At 53.6% G+C, this 23663-nt stretch overlaps 1 protein-coding gene and 1 long non-coding RNA gene across 2 annotated transcripts in view; one reads left to right on the top strand and one right to left on the bottom strand.

The window, feature by feature from the left end:
- Positions 1-3288: 3288 nt before the first annotated feature.
- LOC135179653 (uncharacterized) lies at positions 3289-4468 on the bottom strand. The gene is made up of 2 exons (XR_010304066.1): positions 4418-4468; positions 3289-3696 (listed from the first exon to the last, which is right to left on the bottom strand). It is a non-coding gene; the product is annotated as an uncharacterized LOC135179653 (long non-coding RNA).
- Positions 4469-4802: 334 nt separating this feature from the next.
- The window catches only part of REEP1 (receptor accessory protein 1), a 75172-nt gene continuing 56311 nt past the window's right edge, over positions 4803-23663 (top strand). Inside the window, 1 exon segment of the mRNA XM_064151710.1 lies at positions 4803-4989. Within this exon segment, the coding sequence (XP_064007780.1) occupies positions 4958-4989 (32 nt within the window). The 5' untranslated portion in view covers positions 4803-4957.

Genomic DNA, 23663 nt, shown 5'->3' on the forward strand with positions numbered 1-23663 from the left:
GGAGATGCCGACTGCCTCCACAAGCTTTCCAATGCTCCCTAGGGTGCAGCCTTGCCTCATCTGCTGCTTCAGAGGGGGACGTTTCACACTGCTTGTTCAAGAGCAGCATTCTTCTGGGATTTTTGCTCCGAATGTCCATCCCAGATTTTCTCTTTTGCTTCCTAAGTAGAGGTTAGGAGATAAATGCAAGAGATTACCCATCCTCTTCCAGTGGGTGGGAGACTAAACATTTCCTTTCAAAAGGCTGAGCATATGTCTCTATATCTGTATCTATATTATTGTTTTCTTCCTTGATGGGATGCAGAATATCTATTTCCTGACCAAACTGTCTTTCTTCTCCTGATACTTTTTAGGTACTGTAACAGTACATGCAGTAGATGTCTGCACTGTTGCTATTGCCTGTGTATTTTACTCTTACGTCTACTTGCACAGAATCCCAGAATCCATCCAATCCAATCCATTCCCCTGCCAGAGCAGGAGCACCCAGGGCAGGGCACACAGGAACACAGCCAGGGTGGGTTGGGAAGGCCCCAGAGAAGGAGACTCCACAGCCTCTCTGGGCAACCTGCTCCAGGCCTCCAGCACCCTCACAGGGACAAAGTTTCCTCTCCTGTTCCCTGGCACCTCCTCTGCTCCAGCTTGCCCCCAGTGCCCCTTGCGCTGCCCTTGGCCACCCCTGGGCAGAGCCTGGCTGTGTCCTGCCCACACTGCCCTGCACAGCTTCAGCACAGCACTGAGGGCAGCCCTCAGGCTGCTCTGCTGCCAGCTCCCAGCCCCAGCTGCCTCAGCCTGGCCCCACAGGAGATGTTCACTGCCTGCAGCAGCTTTGGCTCTGGGCTGGGCTCTCTGCAGCACTTCCCTGAGGTCCTTCTTGAGCTGAGGGTCCCAGAGCTGGACACAAGATTCCAGATGTGGCCTCAGCAGGACAGAGCAGAGAGGCAGGAGAACCTCTCTGGACCTACTCTCCACAGCCCTTTGAGCTGGTTTGAGGCTAATTGGAATATTTTACTGAGAGAAATTAAATCCTTAGCTGTGAGAAGAAAGAAAAATGACAGTGACCTATATCACTCATTCCTCTGTTGAGAGAAGCAAGTAGTCAGAATATAAGATAAGACACTCCTCACACACTTCTCAGTCAGTTCTCAGTGGTTCTCTCTGACAGTCTGTGTGGCTGCCTCTGCCTTAACTCTTGAATCTGACCTAACCCTTTTCCCTCTAACCTCCTTGACGTCTTTTTGACATCTCACCTCAGATCTCTCCAGATTTATCACATGAGATATAGGGGGATTGGTCTGGTTATTTCTGAAGGGAGGAAAGAGGGGGGAGAGGGGAAGAGGTTTGGGTCGGGAGCCTCCTGGCAGTCAGTGTCAGGTAGAATTTTGTGCTTCTGTATTACTTTTAACTTCTATCTAACTAAATCTTTGTGTGTGTTGCATACATATATGCTTGTAAATTGTGCTAAGCTTCTTTAACTTCCAGCTGGCTGAGGCTAGTCTGGTGAATTCACAGGGAGGGGTGGGCAGCTCCCAAACCATGCACACCAGGATGCCCTTGGCCTTCTTGGACACAAGGGCACATTGCTGGCTAACAGCCATCTTGCTGTCCACTCCAGGCTTCTCTCCTCTGTGCTGCTCTCCAACAGATCAGCCCCCAAACTGTACTGTTGGTTTTGGTTGGTTTATTGATTTTTTTTTCTCCACATGAACTTCAGCACCTAAACATGGCCACAGGTTTCCTGTCTTATGTTCTCCCTGTGCCTGGAGACATATCCTGTCAGGTTGTCTGTTCAGAGAACGTTCTGAAATGCCTCCATGTAGGTTTGATGTGTTGGAGGACACATCAACCAATGCCTTGCTGGGATTGTCTGCAAGTACTCCCTCACCTTGTCTAGACTGGGACACAGGAGTGCCTCCTGCTTATCTATCAGCTACTCTTCTTGTTCTAGGAAGTCTTGGCTGGGCAGGTGTTGTTCTACTGTGAGCTGAGATCCTCTCTGACTGGGGCCAAAGAGAAGCAATTCCCTAAAGGTCTTTTCCAGCCTTAATAAGTCTGATTAGGATGGAGCTACTGGGGGGTGCCACTCTTCCATGGCTGTGAGGTACCTGGGAAAAGAAATTGCTAGGAGAAGGCTGTTGAGTAGGGCAGGGGAGGTGGCTCAGCCTTCCTTCATTAACAAAGCTGGTTCATTTTGCTATATGGGGAGGTGAGACCAAACCATTAAATGGTGCAACCTGCGTAGGATTTCTCACTGCCTCTGATCTTCTTCCCCTGCTAAAGCTCTTCCAAATGTTCCACTAGCATCAGGTGGCCTCCTTGCTGAGCTGGCTTTGTAAATTAATTCACATCTGTCCCTACAGCTTTAGCTTTACTCGCGTCTCTCTGACACTTCTCCACAGCCTGGATCAGGCAGCTGAATGTCAAAGGAAAGGCTCTCTTCAAGAAAAGCCTCTTGGCAGGATGCTTGGGCTGTCACCTGCTGAGCCTGCAGTGGCAGGTTGTGCGGCTGCTATCCGGAGACACGGCCCATGGCGAGTAGGTAGGGGGCATTGTCACCCTTCCGCTGGCGGCTCAGTCGAGCTGCATTTCTCACCTTCGCTCTCTCTTTACTACATGCCTGTCAAGTAAAGCTCCCTGCATTTCTACTGGCTTTCCATCATCAGAGCTGCCTTATTAACTATCTGCATGCATCTAAGGCTTAAGATCAGTCACTAGTGGTGGCTGTGTCAGTTGTGTATCGAGCAGCAGCATGCCCCTGTCAGAGATTGCTGCCAAGCAGAAGAAAACATCTTCAAGCCTTCCTGGCAGTTGCTGCCCAGCAAAGAGAGCTGCAGGCCAGCATTGACGGTGAGTGGTTGCAGGGAGCATGGTGAGCTGGAAGGGGCTGGAAGAAGCCAAGCAGCCACGAGGCTGTTATGCTTTGGGCACTGAAACATTTTGCTGCAGCTTTGGGTGTTGTCCTCTGTGTTGCCTCTTGTTATGATCTGGCATCTTCCCCCGTTAATCCATTTTTCTGTGCTTTAGACACACAGCAAGTTCCGAGTGGACAGCCCTGCGTGGTGTGGTGATTACAGCAATCCATGCAGAGAGATCTGAGCCTTACCCTTGATAATCTCACACGATGCACTGTGTGATGTCGTGGAGCGTCTGCCAGCATGCACTACACTGCACGGGGAGTAATCCTGACATGTGGACAGGCTGGGGTGACAGATCTCCCACTATCTACCTGCTGCCCGCACACAAGCAAGGCAGCCCCAGACCGACCCACTGCCTTGGGGGCTGGGCTGGAAGGTCTCATCACTTCTCTTTGGGAGAAGGTCGTTTTCCCAGAGAGCAGCCTTGACTGGAGAAGATGCTCCATTTACACCTGCTTATTGCAACAGACTACCCAGTCCTGCCTTTGTGCTCTGCGGGCACCAGTCTACACGAGGCTGTAGCCTTGCTGCTGCCGCAGGCCTCCTGCCACGCTTCACAACCTCCGTCAGCAGAACGTGTTTGTAGCGGCAGCGGTGCTGCAGGGAAGGGAGCGGGTGAGGAGGTGCCGGGGTGAGGTGGAAGTTCCCTCTGCTGGAGGCACGGACCCGCTGCAGAGAGCAGAGCCGTGGGACGGGAGGTGCTGAGCTTGTGCCGCAGGTGTGTCTATAGCTGCAGCTGTAGCTCTGGGTGCTGTTTGCTTTCTGGAGACCAGATTCACAGACCCTGCAGAGTAAAAGATGGCCCTGTTATGGAGGACTTTGAGCTGAGCAGAAGAAAGGTGTTGGGTGATGACTGTCCCCCTGAGGAAAGAGACAGGAGCGTGAGCATGGCTGTGACCAGCTGTAAACACAGGCTGGTGATCAGGCTCTAGCTCTGCTGTTTCTCGTTGGAATCGTTTGGTCTCTCCCTAGCAGAGTTCCTCACAGGTTACTTATGCTACATCAGGGAGTTTCAGCTTCTTTCAGCTCTGCTCTCTCAGGATGATGACGAGAATTTGCTGCAGATGCACGGTCCTAGAACAATGTGCTGGGCATGGAGGCAGGGACCCTGCAGTGCAGCAGGTGGCCCTAAGGCCTGAAACCAGGCCAGCTGCTCCACCGAGCAACCTCCACGTGAAGCTTGAGGTATAAGGACTACCACAAAGCTAAAGTATCATGAATTCCTACTGGCATGTGTGCTTCTGCATGAAGGAAAAGCCCAAAGCCATGGAAGATGATTTCTGGCAACCTAATAACATTTGGCATCTGCCAGTGTAACAATGGAAAAGAGGAACCCAAAGGAAACTTAGGGAAGAACAACCTGCAGGTCAAACCAACATCTGTTGTTCTGCGTGGGGGCAAAGGCTCTTTGTGGAAATCGTACTTGATAGCTGTGAGAACTCTCATGGCAAGGGATGTGGAGGAGAGACTGCTGGCTGTCCTCAGTGGCGGTGGCGGGGACTCACCTGGCCCGTGTGGCTGATGCCCTTTTCGGTACCTGCAGGCTTTGGGGGGGGGGGGGGGGGGGGGTGTGTGTGTGTGCGGCAGTCTCTTCCTCTCTTCCCGAGCAGCCCCTCTCTTAGTTGCGCCCCTTTCCTATTGAATAGCGACAGGGCTTGCCCGAGCCTTGCCCGGCCGCCGTGCCCAGAACCGTGCGTGCCCGTGTGCCCTGTGTGACGGCGTGGGCAGCGCACCCCTGCCCGCTCGCACACCTTCTCCTCACTCGTACTTCCCCGGGGCTCGGGGCTCCCTCCGCCTGCTTCTTCTCCTCCTCCTCCTCCCGCAGCGCCGAGGGCCCGGGGGCGTCCGCCGGCCCTGCCCAATCTGGGCGGCCGGGGCCGGCTGCGCGTTGGCTGCCGGCGCCGCCGCCAGTGAGGCTGCGCTGAGGCTGCGGGGCCGGATGGCCGAGCCGCCCGCCCCGCTCACTCGGGCGGCGGCCGGCGGCGGGCGAGGAGCCGGAGCGAGCCCTCCCTGCAGGGAGAGCCAGCCCTGCGGCGGGCAGCGCCATGGTCTCATGGATCATCTCCAGGCTGGTGGTGTGAGTACCTGCCGGCGGCACCTGCACCCCTGCTCGTGTGTGTGTGTGTGCCGTGTCCCTGCCCCTGCGTGCCCGTCTGTGCGTGTGCCGTGTCCGTGTGTCCACGCCCTGCCCGGCCGCCCCGGTGCCCGGAGCCGCCGTGGTGAGGGCCGAGGCGCTCGGCTGCCCGCGGCTCGCACGGGGTTTTTCGGGGCTGGGAGGCGAGAGTTGCCGTACTGCGCGGTGCAAGGGGACGGGGACGGAGGGCGATGCCATCGCCCCGCGGCTCCACTAAGTGGCCGGGGCTGAAGCATCGCCGGGGGCGCTTTGTTGCGGGGTCGATGGGACTGGCGAGGGGCCACAGGCGCTGTCCCCGCTTCTGCCTGCTCTTCCAGCCCACCGCCCACCCTCTCCAATCGCCTTCTCCGTTTGTCTTGATCCGGCAGCCTGGCAGGAGAAGCTTGAAGCTCCCTGCACTTGCCCTGCCGCTTTTCCGTGGCTGGAGATGTCGGAGGTGGGAATGAGTGTGGAAATTCCTTGGAAATGCTTCCCAGGCAATAGGGGAAAATGGACCAGTCTCGGAGAATATGCTGCTCTGCCCCACCCGAGAAGAGAGCCCGTGAGAAAAGGGCATTTTGGATGCTGCTGGGAAAATGCCGAGGGGGGGTGGGGCAGCTCAGACTCAAGGTGGGGCCCGGGATGACTTCTCTGTCTCCCTGCTGGAAACGTGACTGGCCAAGGTCAGGACTTGGGATCGGAGGAATCGCCGGTTTCCTCTGCCTGGTCCATATAGCCGCAGACCGGAGGGCACATCTGTTGTACTCTTAAGTTATTGGAGAGGGTCTACAGGGGGCTGCCACTTTCTTTGTCTGCAAGAAACGTGCTGTGATGATGCACTGTCAGCATAGCTCCAGACAGGCATTTTCAAGGTCTGCTATTTTACTGTATGAGATGAAACATCAAAAGGAAAACTTGCCTTGATCTTGCTTATCTCTGGCTGAGATGCTGAGTGGCTGTCAGGTATGAATGTTTTTGGGGAGTTCAGGAGTTGAATTTAGCCCCTGGAGGTATGAGATCTGGCTTCAGCTCCAGCTGTTGCTGGCCATTATTTGGTTTGCACTTCATTCTGGGAAAGCACGTTAAGTATTTAGATGATTTCATTTGAGCAGCCTAACTGTGTAGGTATCTGACAGCCACCTGAGATGTGGCATGTATTGTCATAGAATCAACCAGGTCAGAAAAGACCTTCAAGATCATCCAGTCCAACCTATCACCTAGCCCTGTCCAATCAACTAGACCATAGAATCAACCAAGGCTGCTTTTCTTTCTTCCCTCCTAGACTAATTCCCACTTGGAAAAAAACTGTCGTGGTGTAACCCAGCTCCTCCTGCAGAACAAAGAATGTCTAAAGAGAGGTGGTAGCTGGCGTCCCTGCCTCAGCACACACATGTGTGCACAGGTGATTCCATCTGAGGCACAGGGATGGCTGCAGATCTGACAGGGGCAGGACATGGAGCAGCTGACATCTGCAGGCAGGCGATGAGCTGAAGATGCAAACCTTCCCCTTCAGCTTTAGTTGTGCGAGCAGTGTGTCACAGCCTGCCGTCGGCTCTGCAGAGCCTGCTACCAATTGCTTGTTGTGCTGGAACTGCAGCAGCAAAGGACTGTTTGAGTATTAGAATATTAATACCTTAGTAATCATAGTAATGATAATTCAGAATGAATTCTGCAAGGAAGCCTAGGGCAAGGCAAGCTTCATCTCTGCTCCAGTTGCACTGCTCCTCAGTATGCACCCAGCCTTTGTGAACGATATGCACCACAAAGTGCACAACAAACCTGCTATGATCCCCATGAGGAGCTGGAACTCTGCAGATATTGTTGAAAACTCCATTAACTAGAGCTAATATCATACAGGGGAGAGTATCAGTCATCTTGCTTGAAACCCTGAGTGAAGCAGTCCTCTGGTCTGGGCACAAGTTGCCACACAGAGCTGCCTGAGGAGGGGGCTCCTGCTTACCTTGCCTGTTGGTCTTTGGAGCCTTTAGGGTTGTTTTTTGAAGGGGGGTGGGATCTCTGCTCATCATTTCTGTTTCCATCAGAAGGCTGTTGCAGGAGAACTAGCTGCTGCACTTCTGGCTGAAGGGAATCAGGGCCAGGCAGGTGATTTAATTGCTGGAGGCCACTGTCATTTCCCACAGGCTCCTTCCTTACCTTGAACCAGCTGAGCTGATCCGCTCAGGTTAGCTGCTGGGTGAGTCACTGACTCCTTGGTGTACAGCGGTCTTCAGGTTAGGCTTCTGGCAAAGATGTAACCTATCTAATCTGGTTCTGCCACTGTACATCAGTGCAGATAGCTGTGCGCTAAGGAGAGTGACCACCTGCTTGGGCTTCCCCTCCCCCCCCATCCCACTTATGCTTACTTAGTTGTTTTCATCATCATATCTTACTACCTGGTAAGGATTGTGGAGGAAGTGGTGTGGTATGGCTCAGGCACACTGAACGCTGCTTTGTGATCTCAGGACTTCTGCTGATCTCCACAGGGGTTATGTCTGATATGACTTAGCTTTAAAAAGAGAGCAAACTTTTCTTTGGCTCTTGGCTGCTTTGTTGCTTATCCCTGCTCCGGTTATTGGCAATTTCCATATCCAAGACATTGTGGAAGGAGAGGGTGAGCACTTCTCACTCACTTCCCATAGGGAGTCAGGCAGCTTCCTGCAAACCATCTCCAATTTCTGCTTTAGTCTTTGGACTTAGCGCTGGTCCGGAGTGCTGCCTGCACAGCTGTGTGCTAGAAAACTCCAGGAGAGATGTGAGAGGCTTCAGGGCAGCATCTTCTACTGCCATAGATGTGTGTGAAAGTCAAAGCCTTGGTTAGTGGCAGGAGCTGCACTCAGTACTGTGCAAATGCGAATAAAAAAGATAATCCTGTCCCTGGACGTCTTTTTCCTTTAAGAGCTTATCCGGCTGGAGTCCAGGGAGTTTCTTGCACTCACCTCAAGGAGAACAAACCCAGGATGTCCTTGTTCTCGTGGTAGTAGATTACAGGTGGCTTTTGCACCCCAAGGTGCCTGAGACCACTGTGATTGCTGTCATTGCATCTTGGGGTTCACTGTTGTTTTATCTGTCACAGTAACCAGCATGGGATATTTAGGTATCATGACCTGTGGGTTAGTTGCAACCCCTCTTTTATGCATCAACTGTGAGTACATCTGGAAGGCTAACCCAGCACACCTGCTTTTCACTTCCCTGCTCTGTGAGATGTAGTGAACTGTGCTGCATTTGTCCTGAGGCAGAGCAGCAGGGATTAGCAGCATGTCCAACCATCTACAGCTTATTGCTCTTCATTTCCAAGCAGATCTTGTTGCTTTGCTTCAGGTGGCCGAGGCCACTCTAGACAAAGGACTTGGGATCTGCCTTCTTTCTTGCAGCCCAGTTCAGCTGTTGTGCCCAGCGCCGGCAGACTGAGCTGGTTACTCCTCTCTTGTACGATTTGGCTCCTGTCTAAGAGCATTTTGAAGTGAAAAGCACAGTATTTAAATGTTGCCCGTTGTGTTTGTGTGGGAATACCATTCCTTTCCCAGAAACATGGGACCTGCTTTCTTTGTTTGTTGTCATGCAGAACAGACCTAGAGATTTTAGCTCCAGCTCTGGAAGTCAGGCACATCTCACTGCCCATTGAAAGCCTTTCAGTCTGGAAGGTATGGCAGCAGCAGAAATGAGGCTGCTGAGACAGATGATCACTAGCTGAGGCGCTACCCTGTTGAATCCCTGCCCCAAGAACCTCAGAAGTGCAGTAGCAATGATTATAAAATGGGTGAATTGGTTCTTTGTGGTGACGAACCACAGCCTTAATGATGCTTTTTTTTCCTGAACTTGTTTTCTTTGAAATCAAAGTATCAGCAGTGGCCCTGTTTGATCTCTCATAGTTTGATGTAAAATAGAGTCACAGCCTCAGATATGCTCCCTGGGAATTCATGACCCTGTGTGAAGGAAGCAGGGATTTGGGGGTTTAGCAGGGGCATTCTGCTGGCTGTTGCTGGCAGTATGTAGGGCTGAGCAAAACCAGATAGAATTCCCTGAACTGCTGCATGAAATTCCTTTCTTTGTCACAATTTCTCTGCTTTTTTGCCCGCACTGATGCCGTTTTAGCAGGGGTAGGTGAGCTTGCCCACCCCACCCTTGCCTGGTACCAATCCATAGTGCTGCTGGGTCAGACAGACACAGCTTGCATCAGCAGTGGGTTCTCATCCCAGAGCTGATCCCTCCTCCTCCTCTTTGTTCTGCCTGTGGGCAGCCTGAAGAGATTTATGAATGGAAAGAAAAAGGAAAGGAGTTGTGTAACAGAGAGACTGGCAGCAGAGAAGGTATCTTGTGTGCTGCCCTGCTGAGGGCACTGCCCCATGCCTTTGGTGAGTGATGTGCCTGTGCTGGGCTCTGCTGATCCACACCACGTGTGGCAGGGCCTCCTTCACAGCCTACATGGTTTGCTGGGCACTGGTAGCCGTTGGGAAGGGCCCTGGTACTTGCTGCTCTGCGTAGTCCTGCACCCCTGGGTGTGAAGTGCAGCAGCGTGGCTGGAGCTGTGGCATGGGCTTGCAGCAGCCTCTGACACGTGCCCTGGAGCTGGAATCAGCAGGGCAGATGACCACACATGCAACTTGCCAGGAGCCTTACCTGTGCATGTCCCTGAAACAGACCCTGCATGGCTGCTCTCCCTGGGATGAAGAGCTCCCAGCTCAGCCCAGTGTCCACTGTTTGCATCTCTGCTGAGGAGGCAGAACCTGTTGGTGCCAGTAACTGGCAGGGGAGCATGCAGGACAGGTGTGACACTTGCTCTGCCCTTGCTGTGTAATGTGACCATTCTGGCTATGCCTGCTGCTCTGCCAGCCCTGACCCAGCTCTTCCTGCACAGCCACAGATGTGGTGGGAGCACTTTTGGCCCCAGTGGGGAGGCTTTTCTCGCGTGCACAGCACCCCACAGCTGCTGGTGGTCCTGGTTTGGTAAGCAGAGATGTGTTCCCAAGGTGGGAGTTATGGGATGTAGCTGAGAGCAGCTCTGCAGCTGCCCTCAGTGCATTGCTTTTGGGAGACCCTTCCCATTTCCTTGTGTTAAAGCATTTACAAGTATTGCTTTGCTAAGGGTTGTGTCACCAGGCTGCTTTACCTGCCCTGGTACTGCTGAGGGCTGAGGCACAGGAGGCCAAGTGATGTGTCCAGTATTGCACAGGAAGTTTGTGGTAGCCTGTGAGGTGTTTCCAGCAGGCCTCTTGATCAATGGATGAACGAGAGGGGATCTGGCCATCGGAGCTGCTCTTCATTTGAGGGGGTGGTGTTGAGAGTGAGGAACTGCCACAGTAATTCCTACCTGAAGCAATCAGACAAGCAAAGGCTCTGAATCATTCATGCACAGAATGGGTTTGGGTTGGAGGAGACCATAAAGCTCATCCAGTTCCAACCCTCTGCCATGGGCAGAGACACCTCCCACCAGCACAGCTTGCTCAAGGCCTCATCCAACCTGGCCTTGAACACCTGCAGGGAGAGGGCAGTCACAGCCTCCCTGGGCACCCTGTGCCAGGGTCTCACCACCCTCAGTATAAAGACTTTCTCCTTCATCTCCAGTCTCAATCTCCCCTCCTCAAGCTCCAATCTATTGTCCCTCATCCTGGCACTCCCAGCCCTTGTGACAAGACCTTTTCCAGCTCCCCTGAAGCCTCCTCAGGTACTAAGGTCTCCCTTGAGCCTTCTCTTCTGCAGGCTGAACAGCCTCAACTCTCCCAGCCTATCCCCACAGCAGAGGTTTTGCAGCCTCTGATCATCTTTGTGGCCTCCTCTGGACCCTCTCCAGCAGCTCCAGGCCCTTCTTGTGCTGGGGCCCCAGAGCCAGAGGCAGTGCTGCAGGTGAGGGCTGAGCAGGGCAGAGCAGAGAGGCAGAATCCCCTCCCTGTGCTGCTGCTCTGCCTGCTCTGGCTGCAGCCAGCACACAGCTGGCTCTGGGCTGCAGCCACCAGTGCTGGCTGCTGGGCACTTTGGCACCAACTGACACCCCCAGGGCCTTCTCCTCCAGGCTGCTCTGGAGCCACTGCTCACCCAGCCTGGATTTATGCCCCAACCCAGCTGCAGGACCTTGCACTTGGCTTTGTACTTCAGATGGTTGTCTCACCTTTGCAGCCTGTCTGAGTCTCTCTGGATGGATCCCTTCCCTCCAGCCTGTCAGGGGTTTAGGCTGTAGTTGGGTCTCCTAACTTCTGTAGTAAGGGAGAAATAAATAATGTCTGAATAAATGAGGCTCTGCTTCCAGGTGAATTGGTTATGAGCCTGATCCTGTGCTGTGACACCTGCAGTGCTGTGTCCAGTTTGGGGCTCCCCAGTCCAAGAGAGACACAGACCTGCTGCAGAGAGTCGAGTGGAGGCTGGGAGGATGCTGAAGGGCCTGGGACAGCTCTGCTGTGGAGAGAGGCTGAGAGCCCTGGGGCTGGTTAGTGTGGGGAGGAGAAGGCTGAGAGGGCTCTGAGCAATGTCTGTCAATAGCTGAGGGGTGGGTGCCAGGGGGAAGGTGCCAGGCTCTGTTTGGTGGTGCCCAGTGACAGCACAGGGCACAAGAGGCACAAGCTGGAGCCCAGGAGGTTGCAGCTCAGCATGAGGAGAAACTTGTTTGGTGTGAGGGTGCTGGAGCCTGGAGCAGGCTGCCCAGAGAGGTTGTGGAGATTCCTTCTCTGGAGACTTTCCAAGCTCCCATGGCTGTGTTCTTGTGTGCCCTGCCCTGGGTGTCCCTGCTCTGGCAGAGGGGTTGGACTGGATGATCCTTTGAGGTTCTTTCCAGCCCCTATCATTGTGTCACTGTGTGACAGTGTTCCTGCTCTGGTGTCCATGGTCTGTTCTGGCTTGGCACATCAGGCAGTAGGACCAGAGCCCTGCTCCAAGGAGTCTCTCAGGAAAAGGGATGAAAAAGGCAAAGCAGGGGGGTGAGAAGGAGGCAGGAGAAGCAGCAGCATGGCAGCTGCGTGAGAGGCCTGGCCTTGTCTGCTGCTGAGTGGAGGTCTGAGGTAAGAGGAGAGGGCTGCTGCTTGTGCAGGCAGGACACCGGAAGGCACTGGGGATGGCACCAGCCATGTGCCAGGGTGTTTTCCAGGTGCTGTTCAGCTGTGGACAGGTTCCTGGGGCAGGCTGCCCCAGCACTCCTTAGCAGGGTTCCCTCAGCCCAGCGCGGGTCGGGAGGGAGCTGATCTCCCCGGGAGCTGGCAGGGTGTTGTGGTTTAGGTTTAGTATGAGAATGGCACTGGTGACAGGCTCAGTTGTTGCTGTACTGTACCAAGGGCCTGCCAGCTTCCCATGCCAGGCCTGCCAGCGAGGAGGCTGGAGTGGCACGAGCTGCCGGGAGGGGGCACGGCCAGGGCAGCTGACCCACACTGCCCAGCGGAACGTTCCAGACCATGTGCAGTTCAGGCTTTAAACGCTGGAAGACAAAGCCTGATATGGTTCTGAAGGTGCACTCACTGGAGCCAGCTTCTGGGGAAGCTCTCACATTCTCCTTAGGGTGAGGGCATTGGCTTCAAACCAGACTACAGCAGACTGGATGTGAGGAACAAGTTCTGCCCTAGGAGGCTGCTGGAACACTGCAACAGGTTGCCCAGGGAGGTGGTTGAGTATCTCTGGAGATACTGCAGGTGAGGCTGGACAGGGCTGTGGGCAACCTGCTCTAGAGGAGGATGTCCCTGCTGAGAGCAGGGGGTTGGCCTGGATGAGCTTTGGAGGTCCCTTGCAGCCCAGCCCATCCTGTGGCTCTGTGGTGTCATGTTCAGGGGCAAGGCTGGCTGGGACCTGTGCTTGGGCACTGGTTGACAAGTGGAGAGCAGTTTCATTGTACATCCCTTTTGTGTAGTCTAATTCTCTTACTGTTAATATCATTATTACCATTTTGTTCCTTTGCCATCCTTTAAACATCTTCATCCCAACTTGGGAGGTTTGCTTTTTTTCCTGACTCCCCTCCCGCTGTGTGGGGGCTGTGTGGTGCTGACTGGAGTTAGCCCCCAGCAACTGTTTTATTTCCTGGGGACACATTTTGCAGCATCTAGAAGAGGAGGGGGTTGAATTTGATCGGGTGGTAAAGCAGGTGGCCAGGGCAGAGCTGCCACGCAGCCAAAGGGGCAATGTGATGGTTTGGGGGTTACCCCGCCCCCCCACACTTTTGAATTTGCCCCAGCTAACTCAGAGGGACCCTGGGAATATAGATGAAGCAATTTATTTACAGCTAGCAAAATTTACAAGCAGCTATTTACAATATATACAGTTATATACAATTATATACAGAAATATACAAAGGATAAACAATACAAAAGCACAACTCCCCTCCCAGAAACCTGAGTCCCCAGGAGGGGCTCTCAAACCACCCCAACACCTCCCCCCGGCCCCTCTCAACCTTACCCCAGTTCTCAGGAAGAAAAGAGGTGCAGCCAAGAGGTTAGGGAGCAGGGTTAGTAGGAGCAGGGTTAATGAGATGTGACCAGGTCTAAGGCAAAAGCAAGAGTGAGAGACAAAATGGAGAAAAGGTCTTTCTTCTTCCCAAAGTTCTCGGCGTGACTGTGAGAGAAGTAGACACAATTGTTTTTCATTTCACTGCCCGTTATCTAGTTCTGTTACCAAAACATTCCAGCTTGCTTCAAACTAGCACAATCCACCCCTTGTCTACTTCGCTCAGAGTATCGCTGAGAATTATCCAATCTAATCTAAACCAATATTTACACTAAAACAATATATACAAGTTCAGTTCACACTTCAATCAGATGTAGGTGATTCAAAAGCTCAGAACAGGGACTCCCAGGTGACATTGGGTTCGTGCTCACGTACTGTAGATTCTATCGTAGATTCTCTCAGTGTTGGGCGCCGATGTTACCTAGAACAGAAAACTCCTAACAGCTTGAATTTAAACTCTCTCAGCTAAGGTTAGATTTCTCTGTGGAATACACTGGATTTCACTATTCTCCTGCATTACCCAGTATGTATGACCAGGACCTTCAGCAGAAACCACCCCTCGGACAGGTTTCCCTTCGCCCGAAGGAGAAAATACCCAAACAGTTTTCCCTAACAGATTCTTCTCATGTACAACAGGAACTTTATCACCGTCTACTGTTTGGACCAATTCTGATTGTGCAGGTCCTGCTCTGTTTACTGAACCTCTACTATTTACCAACCAGGTAGCTTGTGCTAAATGTTTGTCCCAGTTTTTCAGAGTTCCACCCCCCATAGCTTTTAGGGTGTTTTTCAGCAAACCATTGTAGCGTTCAATCTTCCCTGAAGCTGGTGCATAGTAGGGTATGTGATAGATCCATTCAATACCATGCTCTTTGGCCCAGTTTTTCACAAGATTGTTCTTGAAATGAGTACCATTGTCTGACTCAATTCTCTCTGGAGTTCCATGTCTCCACAAGATCTGTCTCTCCAAACCAACAATGGTGTTACGTGCAGTAGCATGTGGAACTGGATAGGTTTCCAACCATCCGGTGCTGGCTTCTACCATTGTCAGCACATACTGCTTGCCAGAACGAGATCGAGGTGCCAGGGCAATGTGTGCAGACTTCCTCTGAGCCTGGCAAGTGGTTCAATGCTGTCAGCATCCACAGGCAGCTGGGGCTCCCACTCAAGAGGCTCCTCTGTTGCGTGGAGTTGGAGCACTTTCCTCCACTCGTGCAGCTCTGCTGAGCTCATTTGTTCAGTTTCTTGTCTCCAGCCAAGAGAGACCCCTTCAGGGGGTTTAGAGGCCAAAAACCGACCAACAAGTCTCGTCTGGCCTTTGGGAGCGAGTCTCATGACCAGCAGCCAGCCTTACCCGAGGGAGGAGGGCAGGGCTGGAGCAGCAGGCGCAGCAGGGTAGCTGAGCCTGGGCGCAGCCGTGCTGCAGGTTGGTCGTTCTCGCTTCGTGTGGTACCTTGCCAGCTAGGCTTAGGGACACCTTCTGTGCCCGTTCTGCTTTACACCCTGGTGTGGGCGTGAGACACTCTGGGGTAGAATGGAAAAGGGCAATATAAATAAGAATGTTGAGCTGAAATTTCCAACCAGTGGTCAGAAGCTCAGGGGAGCTCTGGGATGTTGTGTCCGCTTTGTGGCAGAACTCTCCTGACTCAGTCCTTGAGGAGCACTCCTGTGGGAGTGAAACCAGAATTTGTAAATGGCATTTTGTGAGGAATGCCTTCCTAGACAGGAGAGATGGAAAGCACCTGGTCAGGGTGAAGAGCAGAGCGGTCACTAGGAGATGACCTTCTCCCACCATCAGGATGTTTTGTGACTACTTGACTTGCTGCCACAAGTGCCCTCATGCTTGCTGCAAGCACTCGAGGAGAGCGGCAGCCCCAGGCAGGCTGCAGGTCACACCAAACAGCCATGCCGATAAGCTTGCTGTTCTGCCCTGGGCTCTGTCATGGGTGAGCACCCTGGGACTCTTGGGCCTCATCCTGCTTGTGGAGTGCTTCTGCTTGTCCTGCTGCCTGCTTTGCTGGGAGGATGTCTGTGAATGTTTAAACTTTGGAAACATCCATGAGGAACTGTCCCTAGTGTTAGAGCAGCCTGAATGCCACCACTCAGGTCCCAAAATCCACCTGCAACATTTGTGGTCACACTTGAAGGAGAAGGGTGGATGCTGGAGCTGTCCTGGGGCCAGGAGAATTTGGCTTCAGTGATACATTCCATAGCCAAAGATTGGAAGGCTTTCCTGGGCTGGCATGGCTGGAAGCCAAGGGTGAGGCTGGTGGCTCTATGGGAATGCACTGGTGGTTGGTGTTCAGAGACCACTGCACATGTCCCTCTGTAACCCTCAGTGTCCTGGCTGCTGGTTGTGCTGGAAAGCAGAGAAGAGAGGACAGAGATGTGATGGACACAGGCCTTGAGGAAGAGTCTCTCCCTTCCAGATGGTGCAGTACACATGCAGGAAGCTCTTCTCTGGCTTGTCTGCACCTTGGTTTTTGCTGCTGAACAAAGGCTTCTACTTTCCAGGTTTATTATTTTCCCTCTGCCTATATAAGCATGTTTGGTCCAAACAGAAAGATGTTGCTATTTAGGTAGAACATTAATAATTAAATAGAGATACTTAGAGGAGTGGACCCCACAGGAGTGGGTTTGTTGAATGTAAGTAGCTCATTGTCATTGCCATGGCAACGCACTCTGCTGCCCTATATACAGACAGGGGCTTGCTGCTGGGATCAGATGCAGGGAGGAAGCTGCTGCTCAAAGCAGGCACCTTGAAAACCCAGGCAGGAAAATCAGAGCAAATAATTTTCCTGCATAAGTGGTGTTGGAGTTTTTTGGTGGCTGTTGCACTGTGCTAACCTCTTCTCATAGGCGTCGGAATGCAGTTGCTCAAACCAGTGCCCTGCTGGCTCTAATGATTTAGGGACAAACAGGGGGGTGATGATCCTTTCCCAGGATATTCCCTCTTTCTCAGGGGTATCCATACCTGTACAGGTGGGAGCTGGAACCCTGGTGAATCTCTGACAGGCTGCCATGGTAACTGGAAGCAGTCCTGCTGGAGTCTGGCTGTGCTGCTGTTCTCCATCTCACAGCAAAAGCTTCATCAGTGTTGGCTGGGATAGCATCTTGAGATCCTTGCATGTCATAGAATGGCCCAGAGAAGGGACCTCAGACATCATCTACTGCAACCCCCCACCCATGGGCAGGGACATCTCTCAACTAGACTCAGCTGCTCAAGGCCTCATCCAGCCTGGCCTGCAACACCCCCAGGGCAGGAGGCAGACACAGCCTCCCTGGGCAGCTTGTGCCAGACTCTCACCACCCCTGTACTGAAGAAATTCTTCCTCAGCTCCAGTCTAGCCCTGCTCTGCCTCAGCTCTAAACCATTTCCCTTTGTCTTGTCTCCAGATGCCCTCAGCAAAAGTCTCTCTGCAGCCTTCCTGCAGGATCCCTTCAGGCACTGGCAGCAGCTCTGAGGTCCCCTGGAGCCTTCTCCTCTGTAGACTGCACACCCCCAGCTCCCTCAGCCTGTGCTCACAGCAGAGCTGCTCCAGCCCTGGCAGCATCTCTGTGGCCTCCTCTGGACTCTCTCCGGCAACTCTGTGTGCTTCCTGTGCTGGGGACAGCAGAGCTGAAGGCAGGATTGGAGGTGAGGTCTGAGCAGAGCAGGGCCAAGGGTCACAATCCTCTCTCTTGCCCTGCTGCCTGCACTGCTCTGGTTGTAGCCCAGCACTTGGCTGCCTGCTGGGCTGCATGAGGGCACTGCTGGCTCCTGGGGAGCTGCTCAGCACCCAACATCCCCAAGGCTTTTTCTGCAGGGCTACTCTCACCCTGCTCTGCACTCAGCCTCAATTTGTGTCTAGGGCTGACCTGACCCATCTGCAAGACCTTGTACTATGACTTGCTAAACCTCCTGCAGCTGGCACCGGGCACGTCTCAAATCCGTCAAGGTTCTCCTGGATGCCCTCCCTGCCCTCCGTTGAGTTCAGCGCCACACAGCTTGGTGCCATTTGGGCTGGCTGTTGAGTGGGACTTTGCAATGACAGTCTAGCACCTGAACACCTGAAGGTGACTGAGCAACCAACCACACATTGACTTGGGAGACTGGGAGATTCTTTAGATGCTCAGAAAAGCATTCATCACAGTTACAGAATCCTGACCAAGTGAGAAATGATCACCCAAACAGAAAAGTTGGGATAATAGAGACATCCTCTAACAGAGCCCTGCAGTGCACGATGGGGAGAATCCTCTTCCCCTCTGCAGTGGTTGCAGCTTCTCCGTTCTGTCGCAGTAAGGAGGCGAAGTGGGACATTGCCACATTATAACAGGAGCTGCCACAAAATATCCTAGTCCTGGCTTGTGGCAAACCTGCAGGCTCAAGGGTGGATGTTCAGCAGCCAGAGGGAACAGGTAGCTGGCGAATGCTGTCTCGGTGCCAACCACCACCACCTGCTCATCGCTCAGTACTGGCCTCAAGTTTTCTTCGCTGGTGCAGCTCTGCTAAATGCAGTGGGTGCAAATCTGCCCAAGTCAGAATCCCAGGGTTGTGTGTTTGTGCCCAGAATGTGCTGCTGGATCCCAGAGAATGGAATCTTCTAGGATGGAAATTGGCCAGTTCAGGACGACAGAGAACTTCTGTATGAGCCTCGACTGCCCTTCAAGTGGTGACAGAGGGAAAAGAGAGGGCTCCCAGAGGGATTCTGCCAGGACACTTACTCCAGCCTTTATTTCATTCAAGTGCTGGGAATTTCATCAGTAGGTGGAACTGGCTTCATCTGTACGATCAAATGGGCCATCCCCAAGCCCATCATCGACAGAGCTCTCTGGAGCTTCCTGCTGAGCTTCTCTCTAAGCATTAGCACCCGGTGGAAGCTGAGGCTGCAGGGCACAACCACCTTCTCTTCAGACTCAGGCTAAAGAGCCTAGTGCAGTGCTGCAGACCACCCAGGCATATGCATGTTAAAAGCTGCTGGAAGCTGTCAGGCAGGGAGGACTCTCTCAACTCTCCTGCTTCATCCCTTTGCCTGTCTCTGAAGAGCAGTCGCAGAGGGTGCTACACATTGCAGCTGGCTGAGCACAGCCTGCTGCCATCAGCTCCACTCTCCTCTCTGAACCTGGCATCCTTTCAGCGCTGCTTCGGAGGCCTCCCAGAGCTGTGCATCCCGAGGGCTGGCTCCCTGACAGCCACCTCCAGGGCCCAAGGGGCTGTGGCACACAGCTGGTGGTACAGTCCCTGTGCTTATCTCTACAGACTGCATTCTTAGATCACTGCAGAGTGAGCAGAGCTGCTTAAGAGGCTGCGTACAGCCCGAGGGAGGGAGCCTGCCTACCGCCCCTGGGGCAGCGTGTGCATCTTCAGTACAGCAGTAGTGTGCCAGCTTTGGCCTGGCACTGGAGTTGAGCCAGCCTGCCTTCCTCTGCTCACAGCCAGTCACACCTAACCCCCTCTGCACATCTCTGCTCTCCCAGCATGGCCTTGCAGCTGAGATGTTGTCCTCTCCTTGCTGCAGTGTGTTCTGAGGTTCTGGCACTGCCAGCCCCTGCACCAGCTCACCACTCTTTCTCAGTCATTATTCTGCTGGGCTTTGCAGATACTTGGCTGTAACAAAGCAGATCCCCATCCAAACACCATGTTGTTCTAGGTGTCATCTTGAAGCCAAGAAACCTCACTCTGGGCAGTCAATCCATAAATGGCTGCAGTCTGTGAAGATCCAGTTCTGAAGGCACATTCTGGACAGGCAGATGTGATTGAAACAATTCATCACTGCACTCCAGAACAGCATATCTTTGTGCAGAGTGGCCCTTGCAGCGCTGTCAGCCTGCAGTGGAATCTCCTGCTCGGGCAGCGGAACAGGCACAGGGCTGTGGCAAAGGAGCCAGCAGCGTGAGAGCCCAGCAGGGGTGCCGGAGGAGCAGAGGCGAGCAGGCAGTGTGGCTGTCCCCATGAAACGTGCAGGCTGCCTTCTGCGCCGGCTGCTTGCTCACAAATGTCTGCAGGGCACTCGGCAGCGCTGCCTGCCTGTCCTGTGCTCTACAACGGCATTTCTCTGGGGTCTCTGCCTGCCTCCTAGGCCTCAGCTTCTCCTTCCTTCCATATCCAGAGTGGAAGCCAGCTGCAAGGTGTGCGTGAGAGGAGGCGAGGAGAGAAGGGAGGCAAAGTCTCTGAGCCCAAGGGAAGAGAAGCAGCAAAGCCTTTACTGCTCTGAATCAGGCACTGAAGCTCTTCATCCAAGCCCTAAACGAGGAGGTGTTCCTGGCAAGGTGGGAGTGGAGCTGTGCCTGTGTCACAGGCTTTGATCTGAGCACATTCCTGCCCGAGGAACTGTAGAAGAGAAGAGTGGCAGGGCTGAGCTGGGCCACGCCTTGAGCGCTGTGTCCAGTTCTGGTTCCCTCATTTCAAGAGAGATGTTGAGGTGCTGGAAGGTGTTGAGAGAAGGGCAGCAAGGCTGGGGAGGGGCCTGGAGCACAGCCCTGTGAGGAGAGGCTGAGGGAGCTGGGGGGGTGCAGCCTGCAGCAGAGGAGGCTCAGGGCAGAGCTGATTGCTGCCTGCAGCTGCCTGCAGGGAGGCTGTAGCCAGGTGGGGTTGGGCTCTGCTGCCAGGCACCCAGGGACAGAAGGAGGGGACACAGCCTCAAGCTGTGCCAGGGCAGGTTCAGGCTGGATGTTGTTAGGAAGTTGCTGGCAGAGAGAGTGATTGGCATTGGAATGGGCTGCCCAGGGAGGTGGTGGAGTGGCCATGGCTGGAGGTGTTTAAAAGGAGGCTGGATGAGGCACTTAGTGCCACGGGTTAGTTAATTAGAAGGTGTTAGGTTGGACTCGATGATCTCAAAGGTGTTTTCCAACCTGGCTAATTCTGTGAAATTCAGGAAGATACTGGAGGAGACCAAAATTGAATGCAAATGGGAATGTAATATCTTGTCAGAGGGAAGATGGAGTCTCTGGGTAGCAATGCTGCTGTCTGGGGGCATTAAAAAACCGGGTCAGACCTCTTCACCTCTGTACCAAGCTGTGAGAGTTGGTTTCAGATCCCTGTTCTGCAGGGTGTGCCTGTGCAGGTCTGTAAGCAGCAGAGGTGTGATTCGTGCTCTGGAGCTGCAGGGCTGCTCACATGCTCTTTGCTGAGAAAACATTAACTCTGAGAATCTATCTTGAACTCAGATGTTCCTATAATAGCTTCCCAGAAACCACCTGATGAGATTGAATGAACAAATGTGAGAATTGGCAGTGCTGGGGTACTAAGCTGTGCTCACAGAGGAAGCTCACTTCAGGTGATGGAGTCCAGCGCTGAGGCATAGCCTGGAAATTGTGACTTCTGTTTCCAGATCTCACCTTGGCTCTGCCTGGGCTGTGACCAAGCTGCTGATTTCCAGTTGTGAGAACTTCCAGGCAATGGAACCTGTAGATATTTGCCTCTTGTCTCAGACTTCTTGGAAGATTTTTACTGCAGGACTCTCTCCATCCCAAACCTCTGATATTCAGTAGCTGTCATCGAGCTCTCAGTATGAAGAGCTGTACTGGGAGATGCTTCAGCAGCTACCTGTCCTGGCTGTAAAATCTCTCCTGCACTTCAGGTGACAGCTCATTGCTGAAAGCTGTCGTGCAGATGGACAGCAGCAGTGCTCTGACGGCTGGTGAAAGCTAAAAGAAACACTTAGCTGAGTCACTAAAACACTGCGGGGACTGCATCTAGAGTCCTATGGGTAACAGGGAAGGGTTTCCCTTGTTAGGCTTCAGGGGAAAGCTGTAGTAGGATAGCAAAATGCCAAAAACGAAACAAGTCAGGAGATGGTGGAGAAATGCAAAACCTGGAGATAGATAATGGAAGGAATTTATTGGAGAGAGGGAGGGAAAGGATTGTCCTCTTGTAGCAGGATGTTGCGGGGTGGATCGGGATGTGGGGAAGTTACAGAGACCTGAAGAGAAGCCTTGCAGTTTTTGGGAGCACCCTAGAGTGCTGAGGGAACCTCTAACAGCAGTGTTTCTGTCCTGCTGGGTTGTCTCCTGCAGCAGCAGCACCAGAGATGGTTTGGAATGAGCTGTACCTGTCACAGGCACCGACCGAGTCAGCTGCAAGTCAGAAACGTCTAACCTGGGCTGTGGTTCTGGGCAAGTGATCCTGAGGGAGCATCAGGAGCTTTGGAGGCTCTGCAGCTGCCTCTCCAGGCAGCACAGGAGTGCAGCCATGCTGTGTGCTGCTCTGCTCTGAGCCCAGCCTGTGCCAGTGCTGCCCAGCCCCAGCATGCTGAAGGCACAACAGATGCAGCTTTTCCATGGCAGTGCTGCCTGGTGAGTGTCCAACCAGGGCAGCACTCAGCTTGGCCAGTGAGAAGCCAGTCTGGAAAGTGGGGAGACAGGAAGGTGACTAATTCTAAGGGTCTGGAGAGGAACAATTGGGGATGGTCAGACTTGAAGAGGTGTAGGTATTTCTGTGCCTAGGGTCCTGCTAGGAGCCCAAGCAGGAGGCTCCCTCTCCTCAGCAAGCTTCCCCTTTTATTTGGAGTGTGATGCTGGTGGTCTGGGATACACCTGGAGCCAGCTGCAGTCATCTCTCCTGGCTGGATCACAACTGCTGATGGCCTGCAGCCCATGGCTGCCCTGGGCTTCTGGCCCAGCAAAACCAGGACAGGAGCCCCTCAGAATGAGTAGGTCAGAAAAACGAAAGGCTCCTGAACCCTGTGCTGTGTGTTTGTGCTACTGCTAGCCTGGGTGAGCCCTCTGAACCTGCTGAGTGAAGCTCTTCTTGGCATCAGTTTCAATTAACCTCTCTTCACCTGCAAATACCATTCTCCAGCTTCTGCAGGGCTCACGTGGGGGCTGTGGTGGTGAAGACTGTCATTTAAGGAAGCCCTTTCAAGAAGGTTTGGCTCAGGCAAGGCTTTGCTGGATGCTGCAGCCTCTGATCATAGCATGGCTGTTAGCCTTTTGTGTGGCTGATTTACTTCCTCCAGGAGGTTCCTAGCTCCAGCCAAAGAAAGGATGTTTCCTTTTTACCTCCAAACATATACTGTGGGCTCTGGTGTTTGACACTGAAGTAAACAAGATGCTAATGACTTGCCTGCTGGTGGCTTTGTGTGACGCCAGATCATGCACCAGCATTGCCATCAGCCACTGTCTTGCGCTGCAGTGCTGCACGGTTAATGACACCAAACCTGCCACTCTGAGTGTGTGCTGTGGAGATAAGGGGACTGCAGCTGGGCTGTTTCTAGCTCACCAGAAAGGACTGAGCACGAGAATCAGAGCTAAAGGCGTTTGTCAATACCCAGTTCATCTCCCTGACCCCTGTTTTAGAAGCTCCTTGCTAACTGCAGCCTCCTCCAGAGTCAAGATGCTGTGGAGCAATTCTTTACATGCCTCCCTCCACGGAATCACAGAACATCAGGGGTTGGAAGGGACCTGCGGAGCTCATCCAGTCCAAGCCCTGCCAGAGCAGGAGCATCCAGGGCAGGGCACACAGGAACACAGCCAGGGTGGGTTGGAAAGGCCCCAGAGAAGGAGGCTCCACAGCCTCTCTGGGCAACCTGCTCCAGGCCTTCAGCACCCCCACACTGACAAAGTTTCCACTCCTGTCCCCTGGCACCTCCTCTGCTCCAGCTTGCCCTCAGTGCCCCTTGCGCTGCCCTTGGCCACCCCTGGGCAGAGCCTGGCTGTGTCCTGCCCACACTGCCCTGCACATCTTCAGCACAGCACGGAGGGCAGCCCTCAGGCTGCTCTGCTGCCAGCTCCCAGCCCCAGCTGCCTCAGCCTGGCCCCACAGGAGATGTTCACTGCCTGCAGCAGCTTTGGCTCTGGGCTGGGCTCTCTGCAGCACTTCCCTGAGGTCCTTCTTGAGCTGAGGGTCCCAGAGCTGGACACAAGATTCCAGATGTGGCCTCAACAGGACAGAGCAGAGGGGCAGGAGAACCTCTCTGGACCTACTCACCTCTGCCTTTCTAATGCACTCCAGATTGCCCTTGGCCTTCTTGGCCACAAGGGCACACTGCTGGCTCTTGGGCATCCTGCTGTGCACCAGGAGCTCCAGGTTCCTTTCCTCTACACTGCTCTGCTGTGGTAGTCAAGTTTAGTTTTACGGGTAACCAAGTGAGGTTTCTGTTCATGCAACAGGTCATTTGGAACAGACTAAGAGGAGCACTTTCAGAGCCCTGCTGCAGTGCGACATCTACTACTGTCATACCTACACCCCAGCTTCACTCCCTGGGAACAGCACCACTGGCAGAGGCAAGGGTGTGCAGAGCCAGAGC

The sequence above is a fragment of the Pogoniulus pusillus genome, chromosome 11 (genome assembly GCF_015220805.1).
Source record: "Pogoniulus pusillus isolate bPogPus1 chromosome 11, bPogPus1.pri, whole genome shotgun sequence".
Classification (NCBI taxonomy): domain Eukaryota; kingdom Metazoa; phylum Chordata; class Aves; order Piciformes; family Lybiidae; genus Pogoniulus; species Pogoniulus pusillus.